The sequence below is a fragment of the Excalfactoria chinensis genome, chromosome 17 (assembly GCF_039878825.1).
Source record: "Excalfactoria chinensis isolate bCotChi1 chromosome 17, bCotChi1.hap2, whole genome shotgun sequence".
NCBI lineage: Eukaryota > Metazoa > Chordata > Aves > Galliformes > Phasianidae > Excalfactoria > Excalfactoria chinensis.
The window spans coordinates 6,122,050-6,145,602 of NC_092841.1; the positions used below are offsets into that span (position 1 = coordinate 6,122,050).

The window sequence follows — 23,553 nt, forward strand, 5'->3', positions numbered from 1 at the left end:
ATAGCCTTGAGCACTGAGCATCCTAGAGGGCAGTTGTTTGGTATTTCAGTCAACATCAGTTCTTTCCCTTTTCTTTTCATGAGCCACTTCTGTGGTGTTATTTACTGCACGAACATTGCACAGGAGGCTCCTGAAATGAAACATAAGACAATTGTATAGTGCCACAGCTCCACCCAGCTGAATGACACAGAATGGGACTGGTTCACTGTCTGCTTACAATGACTCTCAAACATTGCTGGAAATGAGCAAAGTCTGGTTACTGACTTTCATTACTTTAACACTATGTATCTGAAAAGCCTTAGTCTCTGCAGTCATGCAAAGAGCTTAAACTCATAAATATATTTAAATATACAGCTCAGGGCTGTTGAATATTAACTTTTCTGTGATTATTCACTCAGTTGTGTCCACCAGCTCAGCGCTTAACTGTCAATAATGTAAGGGCTTTTGTTATCCCGCTGTTTAATCTAGTCATGTTTTCTCTGAGGATTACACAGATAAGCGATTAAATATGTCACCTTAAAGAAGGAACAGATACAAAACATCTCCAAGCAACTGGAAACGACTGAAGAGGACATCAGCATCTTGAGAAAGGATCTCAGGAAAACAAGGGTACCTCTTGTGCTTCATTACCTGCAATTAGTTTGTTCCACGGTGATTCCACAGCAACCTGGAAACTCCCGACTGCCCAAAATCTCACTGCAGGGAACGCAGGGCAGCATCAAATGCATTTTATTCCTTTGGATACATCTAGGTGTTTCTGGTCAGTCAAAGAGCATGTGAGATGGGACAGTAAACTCTTGTGCTGAACTTGTCTTCTTTTCCAGCAAAAACCAGCTCTCTGTGTTTTCTGCCTTTCAGGAATATACATCGCAGCTCAAATGCTGTATTACTAAAGATTTCTGTTGTATGAAAGATGAGGAAAATAACACTGGTGTTCATGGAACGGGAGGGCAAAGCAGCTCGGCAGAAGACTGTGGAGACTTCACCAGCTCTGTGAGGAAGCGAGCAAACTCGAGGATATCAAAGCCCAAATTAAGGAAAAGAAAAAAAAAAAAAAAAAAAGGAGTAGGAACTGGGCACCTTTGGTTTCCCATCCGTAACTCGCGCCGGAGTGCCCAGGAGCAGCAATTTGTTACATTTTGTTCAGAAATCACCACACAATTTGGCCGCGGGGAGGCCCAGCACGCGGCTCTTCCTCCGCGAGGCGCGCACAGCACCGCCAGCGCAGATCATCGCCTCAGGGTGGCGCGCGACGGTCGGGCGCGGGAAGCGCTCGCGCAGGCGCACTGCCTCCCCTCATTGGCTGTCCCTCGCCGGCCGCCGTAGGCCGCCCGCTGCGCGGGGGGGGTGCGGTGCCGAGGGGGTCGCGGTGTGAGGGGCGCGCAGGCCGCGGCGGCTCCGCTTCCCCCGGCGAGCCCGATGTGATCGCCCCGCGGCGGGGCCGGGCGGCGGGGCCATGAAGAAGGACGTGAGGATCCTGCTGGTGGGAGAACGTGAGTGCGGGAGGGGCCGGCCCGGGAGCAGGGCGGGGGCCGCCGGGGTGAGGCCGAGCGCCTGTCAGAGATCGGTGCGGTGTTTTGGCGCTGCTCGGGTCGCCCCGTTTCGGGGCGCCGGGCCCGGCCGTGCGTGCCCGAAGTGCCGCGGCCTCACCCGTCCCGGGGCCGGAGCGGAGGGAGGCGGAGGGCAACGCGGGGCGTCGGGCGCGCAGAAGTTTGCGTCGGAGTTGGCGTCTCCTCGGGCGGCCGCGGAGAGGGAACGGGGCTGAGGGGTTCGTGAGCGTGACTCGTCCCGTCCGAGCCTTGTCTGCCTGCCGAGCTTCACTGCCTCCATCCAGGAGGCTGCAAACAGAGAACGCCGCTGGGGCAGATGCGCTGCGGGCAGCGGGACGGGCGCCGCGGGCCGGGGCTGGCAGAGGGAGCCCAGCGTCTGCCGCCGCCGCCTGGGGTGACCTTGGGTGCGCAGCGCAGTTACGGCGGGGCTCCGCTTCTCGGTGCGGCCCTGAAACTTGGGCCCTGCGCTCACATGTAGGCGCCCAAATAAGCGGTCGGGCTGCCGGAAGTACAGCTCCGCACTGAGGGAAGCGGTACCGCGGGGGCTGCCTCTGTTAGGTTGTAAAGCGGTCTGAAGTTCTTCACCAGAAAAGAGTACCACGTAATTACCAAGTGCCATTAGTAGAGCTGCCTAATTACACTGAGAATATAGTGCGGCTAGCAAAGCCTCCTGTAGAACGGAATGCCTGGTGTACATACATAGTGCAGCTCCTGCAGTGCCCCATGTGTGGGCTGCCTGCCTGCACTGCCGCTGTCCATCACTTCTGGTGGAGATAACACTGTGCAGAAGTTAGCTCTTGAAGTTCGTCTGCTTTTACAAGGCTTGGTTTATTTCAGAGTGTTCAGAGCGCACGGCTGAGTTCCTCCTCACAACACATACCTGAAATCTGCTTTCTTGGGCAGTGAGCTGAGAGTGCGAATCTTAGGTTTATATTGGGCAGACTGAAAGCTGACTCACAGATCGTGCTGTTTAGAGTCAGCCTGAGCCTTTGCTTAATGTAAAGTCAGTGGAGTTCTGTAGCAGATGTGTAACGGTTTTGTGTGTATAAAGATAATTCAGTGAAAAACAGGAAGAAAAAAATGTGCAAAATCATTTGGATTAAGAGTTTTTCAAATACTGGCTGCATGGTGCATCTGTGGAATACATCAGTTTTTCTAGTAATATTGTGAGTTAAATGACTGGTGCTGTTTTGTATGTGTGTCTTTTATGTATACTTATAGCCTGAAACAAGTCAATGCAGGGTATGCAATGCCTGCCAGATGATGGACGCAGTCTGGCAGATTCAGGCTCTGAAATATCATAGCAAGACCTTCTGTTGTAATTTGTAAGCCTGTTCCAAAACAGGGTTTTTTTCAATCCTGGCAGTGGTGTTTTTGGATTTAAGGTAGTTTTGGTCCTAGTACCCAGAGCGTGAGCGTCAATTTTTAATAGCCCCTGATTTTCAGAATGCATCCAACATTTTACTTCTGTACAGCATGTACTAAAAGCCTTCTATATGTGAGGGAAAAGAAGACCAGTTAATCATTATAAAGTGCTGTTTTCCTCGGCCGATATTGTTTAGGTTGATACTTCTAAGTATATGAGTATCTATAAACAGAATGGGAAAGATGGGTGGCTGACCCAGATTCGAGCAAAATAAACCAAATCTCTACCCTTGAACCTATGGATCTTCACAGAAACAACTCTAGAACACTTCATGTCTATCAGAAGCTTGTACTTAGAGTGTTTTTCTCAGCACGAGGTCCATAGCCTTCTATTTTCAGTCACATCAAATTAAGAAAATGAATCTGATTTTTGCAAAGCCAAGATGCTTTACTCCATTTCAAACAGAAGCTGGTTTGGTTGGATGCAGAATATGTTCCAGTATTTCCTATAATTATTTAATAACTTTATTTGCTTATCAGGAAGGTATTTATCTGAGGAAACATGGGAGCTTTTAAAGCCCTTAAGGTCCTGTCAGGATGAAGCTTGAGGTATGGCTTGTGCAGGACGACACCTGGTAGTATAAGTTCTTGTTTTAGCTTGTATGAGTATTTATGATGCAAACACAACCATCTTGCCATTAAGAACCCTTCGTCTTCGAGCTCTCTGGTTAATACCACAGAGGGAGATTTGTCTGTTCTCAGTAAGGAAAACAAAAGTTTCCCTACGGACAGTAACCTTTTCTTTGCTTTTCATACTTTCATAATAACTACTCTTTAACATACCATGAAGAAGAGAAGCTTCTATTTCTGTATATCAGAAGGCCCTTTGTTACTGTACCAAAAATAGGTTTGGATAAGTTGATTTTACTTTGACTGGATCATCAGTTCCACCATACTACTTTCTGAATGGAAACAAATTGCTCTTAGAATTTAATGGCTCCTTCTTCATCTCATTCTAAGGATTATATACTTGTGTCACTCGGTGGGATTTTTTGATAGGAACACTGATATATATATTTTTTTTTTTTGCCCTCTTTAAGTATTCTATCTTAAGGTTAAAACCTGCTAATTCTGTTGTATAAGATGGACAGGATTCGATTCCCTTCTGTATGAAATGCAGAACTGTGACATAGAATCAAATGTTTTACCACTGAAGAATTCTGAGAAAGCTGCTGCTATCAACTTTAAATATGGTTAAATAGCAGATAAAGAGCCTTTAATGTGGTTAGTGAGAAAGCGTTTTTAAAACCCTTCCTTTTCAGGTGGGATGGAACTATTATGTGTAACATAACCAAATTATCTAATCTCTGTTTTTAATTCTCTTGTAGCCAGAGTTGGGAAGACATCGCTAATTATGTCTCTTGTCAGTGAGGAATTTCCAGAAGAGGTAGAGTGTCCTTCTCTGTTTTCTTCATTCTATTTCTACTTTTTGCAGAGAGCAAGCTAAGCGCTCTGCTTGAAAATAATGCTCTCTGTTCATAGCAAAAATGAAGTCTGAAACTTCACTAGTGACTTCTGAAAAGCGATCTAGGTTGGTTTCAATGTATCTCTTTGTGACTATTAAGAAATCAGATTTTATCTAAGTTGCTTTCTTGTTTTTTCAAATACCCAATTAAGGCTTTTAATAGCTGAGAAATGTTGGTTGTTGTCAGCAGTTGAATCTGGCCATAACTTGTGCTGGTTTGGTTTGTTGGTTGAAGAGCTGTTTTATTTAAAGAGAAGAATAAGTGAATAGAAGAATGAATGAGAATGAGGAAGTAAAAAGTTGATGTATCACTTATACACTTACACTTAGCCATTTCTTTTACTGCACTGTGTCTTGCATTTATTTCTATTTTTGAAGAATGTTTTTCCAGCTTTGGCAGAGTGCAAAAAAAAAAAATACAAAAAACAACCAGAAAACTTCCTTCCAAAATAAAACTACTTCTATACTTTATTACTTTAAAAGGATCAGCGAGTAGTTCTCTTTATACTATGAAGAGAACTGCAACTGCTGTGAATAGTTGAGCTTTTTACATATAAACTCAAATGTTTATTTCTTCTGATCACAAGTCTTAAAATAGACATCATGTGCTGTTCTTTGAAACTATGCGGTGTGTTTAATGCAAATTATTAGGTTACCACAGTTCATGAGTCAAGATCAGATTGTTTACATAGCTGAATGTAGTTCCCAAGCTTGCAGGTAAAAAAGAGCTCTAGTTTCTGCTTGTTCTTAAAATGTTTAGGGAGCCATTCTTTGACAGGTTGTTTGTAATTGTGTTTAATGAATCATAGCCCTCCATTCTCTTCTCAACTTTTTTCAATATAGTTTAGTTATGTTTTTCTGTTGAGAGAAAAATGTCACTTATATAAAACGCAACATTTGCCTTATCCAGTAAGCAGACTATGAAGGAGCAAGGAAGTAGCACTGAGTTTCAAACATCTCAAAAATCCAAGTGCTTGAACTACAAGTAGGCTCTTAAAGATAACTGATTGTCAGGAATATGGTTGTACTCAGCTGTCTTAGCAATCTTAAGTTTTCAATGATAAACTTTTAAAGGCTTTTTCTTTACCCCCCAAGGTTCCACCACGTGCTGAAGAAATCACCATTCCGGCTGATGTCACCCCTGAAAGAGTGCCAACCCACATAGTGGATTATTCGGGTAAAACCTATGCAGTACAATTAGAGTTGGTATGGAATTGTTTATCGACTTCGGTGGCCTGTCAGCAGTCATACTGCTATGGGACCAGATTTAAGTGTAGGGAGACTAGATTAAAATAGCAACTCATGAGATAAAACTAAATCAGATGATGATGGCTTGCCCTGCTTGCTCTCAATGAAAATATTCATTGGCTCCACAATAATGTGTTGTATGTTGTGGTAGAGGTCGCACAGAAGGTGCTACTTGCTCTCCAGGAGTGGGCAGTTGATAAACGTAGGGGATGCAAACTGACTTGTTCCAGAGAGAACCTGTCTACAAATGTAAGGATTCCTCTTTAAAACACCTGCCTTCTGTGCAACAGGCCACTTCCTCCTTATGAGTTGGTGGATCTTTTTCATTATGGTAGAAACAATTCCTAGTGCATTTTGTAAAAAGCCATTTAAATAACAAGGCTGTCTTATGCGCATTGTGAAATATTCTACTTAGTTTCTTGTGTTCTTGACAAAAATTGTTAGTATTAATGATCATCTTGTTCTGTTGGATTGCAGAAGCAGAACAAAATGATGAACAGCTTTATCATGAAATCTCACAGGTGAGTGTATTTTAATGTTTAGTAGAAAATCTACTTTCAAAAAAATGTTTTCCATTTAATTTTTCTAGTGCTAGAAAAATGTTCTTGCTATTTCTTGGCATTTCATTTAGTATTGTTTGGAGCCTTGAGCTGTGGTAACCTTTCTTCTAGATGAGAAGAGTGGGTACTACCACTGTTTCGATGAACTGAGCTTAGGCTTTGTACTTCAACTGACAGGTCAGAACTGAAATAGCTCTTAATCAGAAGTCCAAGGAATTGACAAGTTGCCTTTTAAAGTAAAGGAAACAAAAGAGAAAATAAAAAAGTTTTCAACTGTTGTTTGGGCTATAAATTCCTTTACGAGTCAGAGATGCAGTTTTTGACTAATGTTGGAAATGCTCTTTTTTCTTTGTTATGTTTTTAATCTTTGTTTCTCCAAAAATTCTGAACAATGAATTTCTGTATCTTTTCTTCATTTTAGGCAAATGTGATTTGTATAGTGTATGCTGTTAACAACAAGAATTCCATTGATAAGGTATGCTCACACATTTTATCTAATCATTGCTTGATATGAGTGTTAATTTTTAGGTGTGGTGAAAACTATGTTAGACATTTAAAATGTGTAGGACAGTGTTTGAGGTCAGTTTGTTAATAAGGTACACTTGTGCATTCATTTGCTTCTGGCCCATTTTAGTATGTGGGTTTTCAGTCCTTTCAGTCATCTTAAAGGTTGCTCGTTAAGCAGCTCCAGGTTATATATATTTTTTTTGAGGGTAAATATGTGACTTCATGGGAAAGAAGTAGCATTTATTGTCAAGTTTGTGCACAGGTCCATCAGATTAAAATTAAAACTCTATTTTTTGTGTTTTTCTTTTTTTAACCTCACTTCAGGTAACAAGTCGATGGATTCCTCTCATCAATGAAAGGACAGATAAAGATAGCAGGTGCATAAATAAAGATAAGAAGTGTGAACTAGGCTTCACATCGATGGGTATCAGTGGACAGTGTTGAGGATATTAATTAAGAAAATCAAATTCTAAACTTAAAAGTTGATGTAAGAAGTTCAAGCAACAACAGATTTAACGTATGTAGGTCTGTTGTACATTTCAGCAAAGCTATTTATCTTGTACTGCATTGGCAGCTTTTACCAGGTGTGTCTATGTTTGCAATGTGACTCTTTTTAACTGCATGGTCTGTAAATGTTTTCTACTGATGCTGTTTTTAATAATAGTAATATGGTTGGTGTTTAACAGTGTGGGGTTTTTTGAAGTAACAACAATCAGTACGTTTCTATTTAGTTGCATTTCAGATTAATTTACTGCTGTCATCTCATTTTGCCTACTGGCTATCAGTGCTACTTAGTTACATCATGAAAATAATACAATGGGTTCTGGTGGGAGGTAGAATGCTAAGTTAAGGTAGATATTTCTATCTCTGTGTTTTTTAAAGCTCTTAATCTTTTTTTTTCTTTTTCTTTTCAGGCTGCCTCTTATATTAGTTGGAAACAAGTCTGATCTAGTGGAGTACAGCAGTATGGAAACCATTCTTCCCATTATGAATCAATACACAGAGATAGAAACATGTGTAGAGGTATGTAATCCTATATGATGGAGGAATGAGTACCAAAAAATACCTTCTTGCCAAACATATATGGCAGCATTTTAATACAAATAGTGATTTTTTTTGTTGTTGTTCAAGATAAATACTTATTTCAAATAGAATAATTATCCTCACTTTAAAAGCTTGATTCTCACATAGGCTTCAACATAGATTACCAGATAGTCCAAAACTATCAAATGAATCTTAAGAATTTCTCTTGCAGTGTTCGGCTAAAAACTTGAAGAATATATCTGAACTATTCTATTATGCACAGAAAGCTGTTCTGCATCCTACAGGTCCTCTTTATTGCCCAGAGGAGAAAGAGGTATTTATACTTAAATTAATAAATAAATAATGTAAGGGAAAAAAGTTGACTGCTGTTTTATTCTTTTCAGCGAATTCTGAAGTGTTTTGTGTTTTCTCTTCTCTTCCTCTTGCTTGTCCTCCTCAAATGTCAGACATTAGATTCCAGAACCTGGTTACTGCTTTGTGTTGTGTTAATTCCATCTTTCTTTCTTTACTCAAAACAAAGAAGACAGGTTTTTGTTTTCCATCTGAGCTGATCAGTAAAATGGTAGGCTTTGGTTATATGATAAGTTTTCGGCTTTAAGTCAAAAGCAGTGGTGAAAAAAATTGTGCATTCAGTTCATTTCTCCTTTAGACAATTGTTGTACAACAATTCCATTTGTTTCAGGGAATGTGCTCCAGTCTTACCCTAGTTTAAGGGAAGGAACATTTCTGAGCATCTTGTGAGGCTCTGGCAAAAGGGATCAAAAACAAGTGATGTGGCTGTTTGAAAATACTGTAGGTAGTTAGCAGATTATGAGGTTGTTGTTTTTTTAACACATCAATTTCATGATCAATTATAAATAAATTACAAACTGAATCCCCACCCTCTTGCATTACTGGATGCTAGAAAAGTTGTCTCAGTCAGAAATACTTTGTTGAGGATGAGAGAATAACTCTCATTTGATTTCTTCCATCAGAGTCATCTGTATGTGTTAGTAATGTGATAAAATTGCTGTGCTGAAATATTTTTGTTTTTGAAAACCAATCTTTATGCAATATCTGTGACCTCTATGAAGAGAAGAGTCCGTCATCACACTAGTTGCTGGGAGAGAATTACCACTGTCTGTTTTCCTTCACGTGGAAGGTATCCCAGCAGTTCTTTTGTCATAGTTAGTGGTAGTCCATGTGGTCAGAGCTTGCCTGGTAGATTAATAAACTCTGAAGATTTACAGTGTTTGCTGTTTGAAGCTTTCTGAAGTCTTAGTTGAAATGAATGTAGATAGTTGGCTTACTTAGAAAGAGTAGGCTGTAGTTCTAGAGCTGTTTGTTTTTGCAGTGCACTGGGACAGCCAGGCCTTTCTACACCAAAAACTTTCTGTAGCATTATGACTGAACTTGAAGAACTGATACGTATTTTTAAATTAAGTTTTGCCACCTTCAGCTTGAATAATTAAATAGACATTTATTATGCAGTGGCTGCTTTAAATTTTTGCATATTAATTTTCTAGGTCACAGTTTTGTTTCCACTTATTTTTGTGCCTGCGTGTGAATGTCTAATTGGAAAAAAAAAATGTAGAATGAAGGCTAGTATTTATTTTAATGTGTTTGAGCAGCCTGATGTCATTCAGTGTACATCTTACATTCAAACCTAGAAGGATGCTGAACTGTGTTTTATTCCTTAGATGAAACCTGCCTGCATTAAAGCACTCACCCGCATTTTTAGAATTTCTGATCAGGATAATGATGGTACTCTCAATGATGCAGAGCTCAACTTCTTTCAGGTAATTGTTTTGCTTCTCTTTTCACCGTGTTTAATGATTGAACTCCTATAATACTAGAAAAGCAAGCGTTTGTTTTTCAGGGAACAGTAGGAAAGTGAACGACAAGGAAATCAAACCTGAAAATTAGAAGTCTCAGGTCTGGCACAAAGGAGCATATTTATGAAAATTGAAATAGTGTTGATTTTATTTCTAACCATAGTTCAATAATCTAGTTCTATAGCAAAATGCAAAAACAAACAAAAAACACCACAACTATTTAAATGTGCTTGTATTTAAAAACAAATTGTAAAGTGTTTCTTTTCCTTTATCTTTTTTAATTGGATTGCCCTATACTGGCTTATCAGAACCTTCAAAGCTGCATTTTACACTGGACGTGATGTTTGACTGGCTTAGTAGCTACGGTCCTAACATGTTCTCTTGGTTTTTGTTAGAGAATTTGTTTTAATACACCATTGGCTCCTCAAGCTTTGGAAGATGTAAAGAATGTAGTTAGGAAAAACGTAAGCGATGGAGTTGCTGATAATGGATTAACTTTAAAAGGTAAGTCTTATTTAACTCCAGGCAAGTGCCTTATAAAGTTGATAGTCATCTAATGTAAAAAAAAAAAATTAATAAAAAAAGTCTTTGGAAATTTGATCTTTACTTTGATTCTTTTAGAAAAGGGCTGGGCATAGTCTCAGTATAATATCAAAGAGTGATTAAACTCTGGAGTGATGGACGTGGGTAAAAATATGGTTTCTTCTTGTTACAGAAGTTCAGAATCCAAACGTCCAAAATAACTGCAGTGATTCAAAGGAGATCTCCTAGATCATTTTGCAGCTTTTCTCCAGGCTTACTGGCTTGTCATTGAGGTGTAGATTCTGTCAGAATTTTAAACACTGTGTTTTACAGATTTGCTCAGAGCATATGGCAGAAATGAAAGGAGAAAAAATGTTTTCTAAGCATCGTTGTGTCCCCTTTGCTTGTGGAGCTTACATGTGATAAAACCAGTGAGAGACTGTAAAGAGAGGGAGGGTATCCTAACACATAGCCTTGCTAAGCAGTGAAATCTCAGTGTTCATTAAGCTCTGGAAGGTGCAAACCCAAAATCCTACTCTTTTTTTTTTTTTTTTTTTTAAATATATGGAGAAAAATTAAAGACATTCTTCCTTGAGGCTGCTCGCCCAGCTTCCTGCTAAGTGTTCCTGATTTGAACTGCTGAAAATAGCATTGTTTATATTTTTATACAGCTGAGTTATTCTATAACCAAGTGCATTATTTTAAGTAAAAAGGTATTTGAAAAATTTACAAATAACGTGATTTGAGCCCACAATCTGTACAGATCATTACGTAATGTTGCACGTTTGGTTTAAATTCAACACTGCATTCCTTGTTTTTGGTCTGTTACTATAAAACTTACTAGAGCTATTGAAAGGCCTTAAGATTTTTTTCATTTGATTTTAGGTTTTCTTTTTCTGCACACGCTTTTCATTCAGCGAGGAAGGCATGAAACAACATGGACTGTTCTGCGTCGCTTTGGATATGATGATGACTTGGAGCTTACACCAGAGTACTTGTTTCCTCTGTAAGTATTGCCTATGTGAGCTTTCTTTTTATCTTATGCACATTTAATTTATGTTGCTTTGTGGGAGAAGGGAAGTGTATTGGTAGTATGTTTATTTGAAGCTTATTGTTACATTCATGATCTCTTTTACTTTATGACCTATCAGCTAAAATCTTTGTATGGAAGTTAGAGAGGAAAATCTCCTGTCTTAGAGTGCCAAATCACGTACTGTTATCCCTGTTTGTTTTTTTTTAACAGCAGCCTCCTCCCCATACAACACTGACTGAATGTAGTGTAATATAAATGCAGCCACTTTTAGCATTCCTAAAAAAAAATATGGACCTTTGATCTCTTTAGAGATTATGAAAATAGAATGCAAAGACCAAATACTAAATGCTACATTGTGAAATTTGTTATTTTGAATTACAGCATTCTGTATTTTGCAGAGTTACTTAACACTTCTTGTTTTTCTTTTTGGTAAATAGGCTGAAAATTCCTCCAGACTGCACGACAGAATTAAATCATCATGCATACTTGTTTCTTCAAAGCATTTTTGATAAGCATGACTTGGTAAGCTTGTAATTTGAGTGTGTGAGTACTGACCTTGCCAGCAGTTTTGCTAACAGAAAGTATGTTTTTGTCATTTCATTCAGAAACTGTTAATGGTATAAACCATATGGTAAAAACTGGTGGTACAACCATTACCCTCAACTCAAATAACAGACTAAAGTTGTGTTTTGTTTTGTGTTTTTAACTTTCTCATATATTTAGTCTTGATTTAAATCAAGAAAATTGTTAACAGACATTGAGAGAGAAAAAGCTGGGTTTTTTTCTTCTTTTTTCTGGCAGATCACTTATTGAACTTTGCAACTGTATAGGAAAAATGTATTGTTTCAGAATAGGTGTGAACTAAGTATTTATTTCTGATATCATATTCTTGTTTTCAGGATAGAGATTGTGCTTTGTCTCCTGAAGAACTGAAAGATTTGTTCAAAGTCTTTCCTTATATGCCCTGGGGGCCTGATGTTAACAACACTGTTTGTACAAATGAAAGGGGATGGATTACCTACCAGGGGTTTCTCTCTCAGTGGACGTAAGTGTGCTCCATTGCATTGTGGTGGTCGAGAACTTTGAGTATGATAAGATTGTTTCATTACTTCATAGAATTGGTTCCATGGAATCTAACAATTTTGAAACTCCTTTTTGTCCCCTCTGCTAGACTGACCACATATTTAGATGTACAGCGTTGCCTGGAGTACCTGGGTTATTTAGGCTACTCAATACTTGCAGAACAAGAATCTCAAGCATCAGCAATTACAGGTAATTAAAAAGAAATGGATTCATTTAAATTTAGGAATTTAAACCTAAGAAATCTGCTCAAGAATAAGTTTCTTAAATAAGTATCCTGTCTTCTTCCACTCTTAATTTCTGCTAAAGTCAAACTCTTGATTTAATATTTTTGAGAGATAATGTTTAGTGATGTAAATGGACAATTAGTTGATGTGTTTATACAAACATTCATATGCATCTTTTGAAAAAAAAAAAATTGTTTCCTTGTTTTCATAAGTAACAAGAGATAAAAAGATAGATCTGCAGAAAAAGCAGACTCAGAGAAATGTTTTCCGATGCAATGTTGTTGGAATGAAAGGCTGTGGGAAAAGTGGAGTTCTTCAGGCTCTTCTTGGAAGAAATCTAATGGTAAGAAAGCTCTTACTTATACTCGTGTGCTATTTTTTTTTTAAGTTCAGTTTAGACAGCAACATTCAGTCAACATTAGAATTGTTCTCATTGCTACTGAATTTGGAGAGTATGAATTTTTAATTTTTTAACAGTAGCAAATAGACAAATAGGTATTGCATATTTACTTGTATATCAGCTATGCATGTACTTGCAAAAATAAACCACAGATGAACTTAATTTTCATTCATTAACAAATGGAATAAAACAGCTGTTCAAATGTACTTGGAAGGCGAAAGTTGCTGTGATCTAACATGAAATTCTGCATTTTTAGAGACAAAGGCAAATACGTGCAGAACACAAATCGTACTACGCCATAAATACAGTCTATGTGTATGGACAAGAAAAGTACTTGCTGGTAAGACTGCCTCATTATTGCATACATGAGACTAGTTAACCTTAAAATTCAGTGAACTATTAAAAAGCCTTCTGCAGACAAATACAAGGAATTTCTGTCTTAATGTCTCTTCTTCCTACTTGTCCACACTTCATTAAGCCATCCTACCTGTTTAGAAAGTACAGATCTGTCAGGTGGGTTGATTAGCATGGCTATAATTGATCTTCAGTGGCTGAAATACTTTCTTTAATGGCTTGTTCCACTGTAATTTGCCTTTATGATATAATATCTTTTGTTGTTGTCCAAGCTCCTGGTCCTTTGCTCTGTGATTTTCCTCTGTAGAATGAATATCATTTTTTTTGTGTGTTTAGAAGTAAACGTAACTTTTCCTGTTGAGGCTGTGATCACCTGCGGATGTTAACAATTCACATGTGTTGGTCCATTTCTAATTGTTTTGCATTCATTCTGCCTATTGTCAGTCCATTAGTTTTAAGGATGTGTAACAATGAATTGTAACAAGAAAAATAAAGTTATATAATTCCTTTAGGTATATAATAACAAAGCTTTTCTCCCTTTCCCACTGCTTGTTTTTTCCAGCTACATGATGTCAGTGACTCAGAATTTTTGACTGATGCTGAGACCATATGTGATGTTGTCTGCCTGGTATATGATGTCAGTAACCCTAAGTCCTTTGAGTACTGTGTCAGGATTTTTAAGGTTTGTGTATTTTTTTCTTTTCATGTATATGAATATACATATGTGCATACATACATATACACACACGTGTTGTCATGGAACGCATGTGCACACACATATATAAATTATCTAAAAATGCCGTTTTGCTGTTCATGCAAAATTAAGATGTATGTAAAATGTTCTGCTTCTAGAAGTGCCTGACTCCAGTGCAATCTTTCTATGCTACAGCTGGTAACACTTAGGCTTTCTCGGATTGTACATATCGTATAATGTCTCTTTTGTTTTTTCTTTAAATTTGCAGCAACACTTCATGGATAGCAGAATACCATGCTTAGTAGTAGCTGCAAAGTCTGACTTGCATGAAGTCAGACAGGAATATAGTATTTCTCCTGCTGAATTCTGCAAAAAACACAAAATGCCTCCACCTCAAGCCTTTACCTGTAATACTGTTGATATGCCGAGTAAGGATATCTTTGTTAAACTGACAACTATGGCAATGTATCCGTAAGTACTCAAACCATTGTGTTTTTCATACTGCATGAATCACGCACAGTAGCACTGCATGCCATTGTTAACCACCAGGATGGAACTGCCTCACTGAGGTTTAGCAACAGAGAGAGACAGAAGTGACTTGTGTTTACCTTCCAGTGATTTCAGATGGGGAAAGTTGGTATCAGTATCAGGTATATCTGTTCAATTAATATGTAGAGTTCGATTACTTCCTTGTTGTGAAGGCGTCACTTCATATCTCACTATTCATATCTTGACATTTTTAAGATAATTGCATACAGGTTGTTCTGTCATTTTTGCAAAGAGTTCAACTTCACAATTAATTACAAGTAATGACAATAACAGTTTCCCCCAAAGCAGTGCTTGAAGCTTTTTGTTTTGAGGGTGCTTATTGTTTGCTTCGTGAATCTGACAGATTTTAGATATTTCTCATTTAATGAACCTTTGGCATAGATACTTTTTATGCTTCAGATACAATATTTTTAAGCTCGTGTTCTTTTTCATGGCATATCTCACTGTTGCTAAGCTTAGTTTGCATCTCTTTTTTTTGGTGGGTGGAACGTTTAATACAGTGATAAGCTAAATAAATATTACAGCAGATGGAGTCTAGTATGACAGCTGACATTTGCTTTAAGTAAATAGAACTAATGTCACTTTCACCCCAAATCTAGGATTTTCTAAAGATATGTATTTGAAACCAAATTTAATTAGACTTGTAAAGTTTGTGTTTAATTTTTGTTCTCTTATTTTGTTGTGCTGGAGTACTGGAAGCCACAAAAAGCATAGCACTGAGCAAATGTTGTATTGATATTCCTGCTTCTCCCTTAGTTCTCAAGCATGTGTGTTTGTTAGGGTGGGAAAAGAAGAGGCAACTGTCACTCTGTAAAGTCTGCATTCAAATTGATAGACGATGTGGCTTACTTTCCTTTGAAAAAGGGGTGTTATCTATTGCTGTGCAGAGGTACTCAGCCTTTAGATGTTTTCCTTACAAACGTAAATAAATTCAGCAAATGTTTTCATTCATATTTGTGCTACCAAGAGCTATGTATGGTAGTAATGCTAAAATGTACAAGGTGTGGAACACCTAGCCCTAAAATTCTGCACAGCTGTAGTGTTACCCTTGCTTCCCTGGTGTATTTTTTTTCTCCTCTCCTTACTCATTCAAATGTACCTTTTATTCCTAAATCTCTCTCGGTTGTGGCACAGTCCTAATGTGCACCTGATTATGTGAGCAAGATTTCAACTCCTGTCCTTCTGTGTGTTTTCGCAGCCATGCCCGGTTACGCTGTATGTGCGCCTGCAACAGGTGTACATTTTGCATCTGTCAGAACTTCCTCAACTCAGACTTGCTGCAATCTGTAAAGAACAAACTCTTCACTGCAGTTCTTAACAGGTCCTTAACTTTATTTATTAGGTACCAGGTGTGCTCTTAAAATAAAAAGGGTTTTCTTTTTTTATTTTATTTATTTCTTTATTTTTAAAGCAGTTGGTAACCTTCTGTACTACAGATTTCTCACTCCATATCCACTGAACAGGCAGGTACTTATTCTAGTAACTGTCATAAAATTGTCAAGCTTTGATCTATTTAACTTAAAGGTTCTTTAAGTTCTAAAACTTAAAGCTTTTGATTCTTTTGAGCTCAGTCCATTGATTTCTATGAAACATTACCAACTTGGTGGTCAACTCAGGCATTCAGTTGGTACAAGAATGCAGTGGAGGAACTGGAACGGTGTTTTTCAGGGAGCTAGTAATGGACAACAAGTAATATATGTAAGTCTGTGTAATGTGTCTCACACGAGGCTCTATAGGATTGTTTATTATTGATTAGAGTTAGTGCCTCTTAGCAATTATAAATTACATTTAAATAGTAGCATAGGAAAAGGCACAGCTTGTCTATAGCAACTCTGTATAACATATGACATGTTTATTAATTGCTAGTTTGCTATTTTGGGAGCTGATAGAATTTCTGTGTGTATGTTATGTCTGGTTTACATAGAATGGGTAAGTTGTGTAAAAATCTGGAGCTTTCAACATCCAATTCCTCTGAATAAAATGCAACATGTAAGAAATGGCCAACAGTTAACCATTTCCATTTGCAGATATTTTGGAAAAAGCAGTGGGTAAAGAGAACTGGTTTTCAGCATTGAAAACAGTGCTACATCTTGTCTTGCGTGTACTGCACACTTCTTACAGAACACCTTGCTTTTGACACGTGATTTACTAACAGCTCAGCACTTGTCACCTTGACCCAGCAAATGGGAGTTCAAACCAAACAATTTGTGTGTCTGCTGGAGTCACAGACTGCGATAAACATGTTTATCTGAAGGCCTTGCTTAAAATATGCTGACATATTCTCCGTATATCTGGTCCGTGCTTATTACTTCTCATTACTGGTCTCAGATGTAGACTCTCCAAACAAAAGCGGGTGTTTCCTTTCTAATGCAAATTACATATATATAGTAGGCCTGCCAGTGTGCCCATTTACAGTACTGAGAACCTTTGTGAAATACTGCTTTAATCTGAGATATGCCTTGTAACCACAGAGGGAGGATTTAGAGAAGAGGGAAAAAATCTTTAGCTCAGGAAAATACAATGAATGTAAGTGAAACTCTTCATACTGCATCACTGCAGCTGTCATCACTTAGACAAAAATCGTCCCTTGCAAAATAAATAGTTTTGCAAATCATCAGTCTAAAACTTCACTCAGCAGTCACTACTAGGAAATCCCGAGTCCTCATTATGGAGGCTGAAGCAACCTCTGTCTCATCCTCGTTTTTCTAAATGGTTATGGATTGCTACATCTTAACTATTGTGGCATGTTTCTGGTGTGGGCCTGTGCTTGTTTGTGTTGTTTTGTTTTCCTGAGCTCTGCATTAGGCGTTGTACTTTGTTCCTCTGAGATACTGTGGAGGCTGGGAGGCACTGAAACTTTTCTTTGAGAAGCTCTGGGATGCTCTTTCCTCACTTTGTCACTAGATGTGTATGGAATAAATGCATGGATCTGCTACCACCTACTAGTCTGTAATTCAAGGTGAAGAGAATTCGGAGGATTATTTCCCAGAATCTTTGTCTAAGGTCATTGTGTTAATTGCTGAGGTTTTGTTTTCCTCCAGGCTAATGTCTTTTTAATTTGCTTCCTGGTTACCTCATCGGTGGCAGGTTATTCACCATTCACTATGTGAACAACTGTAGTGTAGGAAAACATGCAGGTGCTGAGATAGGTGTAAACAGCAGGGAACGACCTCAAACTGTAAACTTGGGAGGGTTAAGGTAGTTTTCTTCTTTAGAAATGTTAGCTTTTTAGAAGCATTTTAATGATTTTTTACTAGAGAAAGCATTTGAATCAAGCAGCATTATCCAATGTAGCTAATTTATATGCTTTTTTTTAAACTTTCATCTTGCAGATTCTTACCATTAGGGCAGGAAATTCAGAAAAGGTTAGGTGAAAAATGGGCAAAAGAGGCTCTTCAAAAGTTATTCTGACCTCCTTCTATCCTGAGGCTCTAGATAGTAGAAGTAGGTAACATGTTGCTAAGTAGTGCTTAAACACTGTTCCCAAGGCAAAAACATAGCAGTACATTAGAACATTCCCAATTGAAGGAAGAATGTATGCAGCTGAAAATCTATTCGTGACCACCTTTAGTTTCTCCTCTATGGATGAACCTCCAAGATTCTCCTGAGGTTTTATAGGCAAGTTGAACAAATGTGGAAGTTCATTTTGGAGATGCCTGCTCTGCTGAAACAGAATTGTTGGTTTGAACTACCCAGGATCACGTTTCATTGGTTCTTTGAGGAAGAAAGCACTGCATTCAAGGCGCTGTGTGTGTGTGCATGAGACTTGTGACCGCTGTTGTATTTTTGTATTTTTGTTTCCTCCAGGTGTTTATTTGTATTTGGCTGGCTGGCACTTAATCTCTTCTTACTACCTTGTTTTACCTCTTTTTAAAAGCAAGGCTTCTGTGTATGTCATTCTGACCCCTTCTTTAATTATCAGCTCTTTGGTTTGGCTTTTTTTTCCATTCTCAAACTCCAGAGCATGGATTTTAAACGTGGCTTTTTTTTTCTGCTTTCTTGGTTTGAAGTCCTTACTTGCTGCAGTTTGCTTGTATATCAGTGATGCTTTTCTGCTGACTTCATTTCAAAGTAATTGTTACACGTGATAATTGTGTTGTTCAGTGAGGGAGATTTCTTAGACTGTTTTATTCCAGGTTTTATTTTTCAGTATGTGTAATCCAAGCAGGTAATTGGTTCAGAACCGTAGGAATGTATCACCATTCAATCTGATGGCAGAGGTCTGTCCCTTTACTTGGGTGTCCCTAACGTTAGGAGAATATAGCAATGTTTTCTCACTTCTTCTCAGCTGTTTAGTAGACCATACTCAGAGTTTTGCAAAGCTGTGTCCCCTGCCTTCTTTCCAGATAGGGCATTTTAAATTGACATTTTACATTCTTTTTAGGTTTTGTAGGTAACAAGATGTGCTTGGCACTTCTCACATTAATGCATGGGGAAAACTAACTGCTGTCATTGGTTTGCAGCCTAGGAAAATAAATGCCTGAAGGGAAGCTGCAGCAGCTTGTATATGTTGTGTGATGTTTTGGGAGCTTAGTTGCTTATATTTTATACTTAGAACCTATATTCTGTCAGAGCAGGCTGCTGCTGCTTGCTGACTGCATTAACTTGCTTTTAATTCTGATCTGAGTAGCCGTGTGACTTGTATGTTGGCCTCACCACTGTGCTTTTAAAACGCATTTGTAGTTTATATGGAAATGTTTTTGAATTTAAATAGCTAAGATTAAACTTCCCCAGACTTTGGATTCTTTTGCTGACATGGGGAAAAGTGTCAGTATTGGCCCAGAACTTGCTGGTTTTCTGTGTGTAACTTTGATAGGCATGCTCGGCTAACTGCTTGTTAAGTGCATGCTGCAGACTTCTTGTGAGATGTTAAAGCCTCTTAAAAGAAGGACTGTATGGATCTCCAAGATGCCATCCAACAAGTGACGAGTTACTTAACTCCCTCCAAAGGGCTGAGTGAAAATCTGTCATCTTTTTCCAAAATGTGCATTAAAATCTGAATTTTCTGACAGAGGCAGAGGCTCCACATTTAGACTCCCCTTATATGTAGAAATATTTATGTGACCAAGTACACACACCAGTCTGCTTTAGAAGTTTAAAAGCTAATTTGTATCTAATAATCAAGAATTCTGAATACAAAGCAGATTTTGGTCTCCTCACACATTCACATGTATTTATTTTTTCCCACGGGGAGGATAATTTTTCTAGTTCTGAGATAGTGAAAGTCTCAGATGCTCTTATAGCAAGGCAGCAATAATTCCTACCACTGGGGAAAATTATTTTCCACAAACACGGCTATTGAAATAAAATGTGAATGTTATTTACTGAAGAGGTAGGATTTTCATGAAGTACTGAGCAACGTTTATTCATTACAGCTACATTCAAACCAGAGAACCTGTGCCTGAAACAAACATCAGTCTTCTTTGTTAATTATGTCATATTTCTTTAATTAATGGCAGTTGATCAGTATTAGGGATTGACGTTGCAAAATGGAATTTATTCTCAGGAATGCTTAAGTAAGAAAAATTGGATTTCTTTTTGAAGAGGTAAAGCACTGAATTTTAGGATATTTGGACCTTCAGCATTTGGACTGAGATGTTCAGAGGGCTCAAACTGTTGTTTTCTTTGAGGTTATAAAGCAAATCCCTGCCTAGATTTTAGTTTAGATCAGGGTCAATTTATTCTCCCTTTAGACATGAAAAGAGGGTTTTATAATGCCTGATAAAATATTAATTGTTTTGAAAGGATGAAGTATACCCAGCAAGCTTCTTGCATACTGTTAAATACAGACATGCTCAAAATCAAAACAAATTAAAGATAGGAATCAGAAAATCTGTGTGAGAGATAGTACTTCACAGGGCAATGCAAAAGCATTCAAGTGCAATTTAAACAGTGATGTGCACTTTCAAAGCAACCTGTTAACATCCTGTAACATGCAAATGATTTATTTTGCATGAGGTTTTCTAAATTACAAATTAAGATGAGTTTTATAGTCTTTTACCTAACAAATAAATCACAAGTGCTAAAGCTGTTGGTAGTGACAAAATACAGTCTTGATTTGAATTATCAACAGTAATGAGACCACATCAGTCATAGGGCTGATGTGTTAAAAGTCATTCCAGTGTGTGCAGAACAGGAGCTTTAGTTTATGCAAATCTTGTGGGTACATGGAAGCCAATGCTTTGGGGATGGGGTAGGAAGAGACTTGGTCCCTTAAACAGTTTTCCTTGTCCTTAAAGCAATAGCATTTTGTTACAGAAAGCCATACGTTTTACTTTGCTCCTCAAAAATACAAGCTCCATTTATTTATTTCTGTTTTCTCCCAAGCAGTAAGTTTTTAACAACCGCACAAGAATCAGAAGTTAGATGGGTAAAAAAAAATCAATTCTTTGGGTTTTGACATTTGCTCTTATTTGAGATACTTAACTACTGTTGAGCCATGCTGTGAACTGCAAACTGTGCATGTGTGTAAAAAGGTTAAGACCCCACATAGATGAGTTGGGTGCCATGCTGTTAGCAGACGAGGAGAGCAGTATTATGCATCAGGTGCACGCCGTCAGCTTTGTAGAAGATTCCATCTTCATGGAGTCATCTCTTGGTCCACGTTTGCTTGAAGACAGGTAACAGCAGCCACACTGAGGTGACCTTGCCATTGCCTTTTCCCTTTCTTTCCCTCAGCAATCTACTTGACATGTAGTTTGCAGAGAGTTTGTCAAAAAGCAGCTGTAGAACTAATGCTTGTAGGAACTCACGGATCTGATCTGTTCCATAACCCAGCAAGATATTCTTAACTAAGATTAGTAACTTTTGGCCAACAACTGTTTTGCTGTTAATGCACCAGAGAATTTGTGCCTGCTCTTTAGCTTGTGTTATTACAGTACACGGGTTATCTGAATGGCTTATACTGGTTCTGCAAATGTCTGCTAAATAATACCCTGAACTGTTCTTGTGTATTTCAATAGTAAGTTCAATTCCTGCTTCACTAAACAGCTTCTAACTGACAGCTCTGCAGTTCATGCTGCATCAGCTTCCTTGTGCACCGTGTGTGCTTAGGATCCCCGTGTGCTCCTTGGACTTAATATTCCTGCAGTTTTCACTGAGTAGCCTGTGATGACAAAAGCAGGCTAAAAGACAGGCTAGAGAAGTTATGGTCTGCCTTAAAAACAAACAAGCTTCTTTACTATTATTTAGGAACTTCTTGTGCTCTGTATTATGGTAACTTTATGATAACTTAAATGGTAGTTCCTGCTTTATGGTAAGCTGTCATACTTGAGACTACTTTGAGGATGCCTGGCCATGTTTAACTGAGCATGCTCACAAACTGCACAGCATTTGCAGACTTGGGCCACTGGCTGTTTGCTGTCATGCAAAGCGTGGCTTTTAGTGTCATCCCATCACTTCACACTGCCGTTGGATCTTGTCTTTTTTTTGTTGTTGACTCCATTGTCACTGCCTGTTTCACCAGCACCTTCTCTTAGCTTTCAGCTTGGTACTGGATGACTGTTTCCACTGCCGTTGTTGTGACTGTATGGGAAAAAGGGGATTTACAAACTGTCAGATTTTTGGGTCAAGCTTTTGGAAAAATATTACTTGCTACTTGTCAGTAAACTTCTTTTTAGAGGAGGAGTAGAAGTAGATATCGAACGGGGCTGGAGAGCTTTGTGAGGAGGGGCAAAAAACCTGCAGACTCAAATTTGAAAGAAGTTCCGTTTTGCAGCAATGGACTTTGATCTCATCATGGATTATTACTTATTTCTGGCCAGTGTACTGGCAAGTGTAGTGATGAATTTCCAAAAGCAGAGTTGCTGAGCACAGCTTGTCTGATATTCTTGTCCTGCAAATAATTGGTGGGTCTCTTTTGTGTGTTAAATTTCAGGCACGTGACACAAGCGGACCTCAAGAGCTCCACGTTTTGGCTCCGAGCAAGTTTTGGTGCTACTGTCTTTGCATTTCTGGGTTTCGCTATGTACAAAGCATTAATAAAGCAGCGATGATCTGAGAAGAAGCACATCTGGCCCTACCAAATGGAAATAAACTTTTATGTACATTCTGAATGCTTTAAAATTCCGCTAGAAATATTTATATATGCAGAGTTACTTTATTAATATTTGTAATTCATGCATAAGATTATTTTAAATTATAGTTCTAACTGCAGTATTGCAAATTGAGCAGGGGGGGGAGGGTTGGGGGAGGGGAAGGAATCACAGCCAGCTCCGGTGGCTCGACGGGTGAGGCCCAAAGGGAATTTGTTGTAAATAACCTGTACATAGGAGAGCAGTATGGCATTGCATCCCACCGGTCATTCAGAATGCTGCTCCCAGGCGTTTCCCCACGGTGACGTACTGCTGTAAGCTGACCTTCATTTGCCATAGAGTAGGTTCAACCCGCGGATCGCACTTCGGCAAGGATCGCTTATTTATTTCACTTTCATTTGAAGTGACTCCAAACTCAACCAGAAGTTGTGGCTCTTTCTAACAGCCGACCTTCCCCGCTGTAATGTACTTCCAGAACAAGTCCTGCCCTTTGGTTTTGTATGTTGTACGACCAGCGCCCTGCTTAGAACTCAACTATTTCTTTTCAAAGGAAGAAGCATAAACTTCAACGACTGCCAGACCAACTTCACCCACTGTGTGCAGCTGTTCTCATTTCCCACCGCGCTGTGTTTTATATCCCTGATCAATCAGAGGAGAACATTTGTACGTTATAAATGTTAATCATTCAAGAAGTGCTGCTGTTCACTTTCTCACGGCTGTCGGTCCCACCTGATGGCGGCTGTGCATAAGATAGAACCGAAATAGTACACAGTGCCTACCTGCTGTAGTCTCTTAGTTGCATGGTTCACAGTGCATTCTGTACCTGGCTCCGGTTACCTGCAGACACAGCTTTTCTAACAATCAAATATTAATTCCGCCCTCATGACGAACCTATTTTTCCATTGCTGCCTTTTCAACTATTTCAATAAAATAACTGTGTACTGTGTTGCTCTTCAGCTTTTGTTTTTCCCCTATTTTGCCCTGTAAAGTGCCGCCTATAAAACCTCGCGCTGTTGGGAGCGGTGCTGCCTCGCGGCCGCCAGGGGGC

General features: G+C 38.8%; 1 protein-coding gene across 5 annotated transcripts; it reads left to right on the plus strand.

The window, feature by feature from the left end:
* The first annotated feature begins 1,336 nt into the window (after positions 1-1,336).
* On the plus strand, positions 1,337-23,460 carry RHOT1 (ras homolog family member T1). 5 transcript variants are annotated; one of them, XM_072351770.1, is made up of 21 exons: positions 1,337-1,493; positions 4,304-4,362; positions 5,536-5,617; positions 6,166-6,209; positions 6,670-6,723; positions 7,080-7,132; positions 7,670-7,778; positions 8,011-8,112; positions 9,479-9,577; positions 10,009-10,117; positions 11,021-11,141; positions 11,606-11,690; positions 12,068-12,213; positions 12,340-12,440; positions 12,688-12,818; positions 13,132-13,215; positions 13,792-13,911; positions 14,192-14,394; positions 15,671-15,793; positions 20,949-21,092; positions 22,349-23,447. In XM_072351770.1, the coding sequence occupies exons 1-21, from the start codon at positions 1,457-1,459 to the stop codon at positions 22,464-22,466; spliced, it is 2,124 nt and encodes a 707-aa protein (XP_072207871.1). In that variant the 5' UTR covers positions 1,337-1,456; the 3' UTR covers positions 22,467-23,447. The 5 variants fall into 5 exon arrangements, with proteins under 5 accessions (XP_072207871.1, XP_072207867.1, XP_072207866.1 ...); XM_072351766.1 differs by lacking the exon at positions 20,949-21,092 and having other exon boundaries at positions 22,349-23,460; XM_072351765.1 differs by lacking the exon at positions 22,349-23,447 and having other exon boundaries at positions 20,949-21,214.
* The last annotated feature ends 93 nt before the right edge of the window (positions 23,461-23,553 follow it).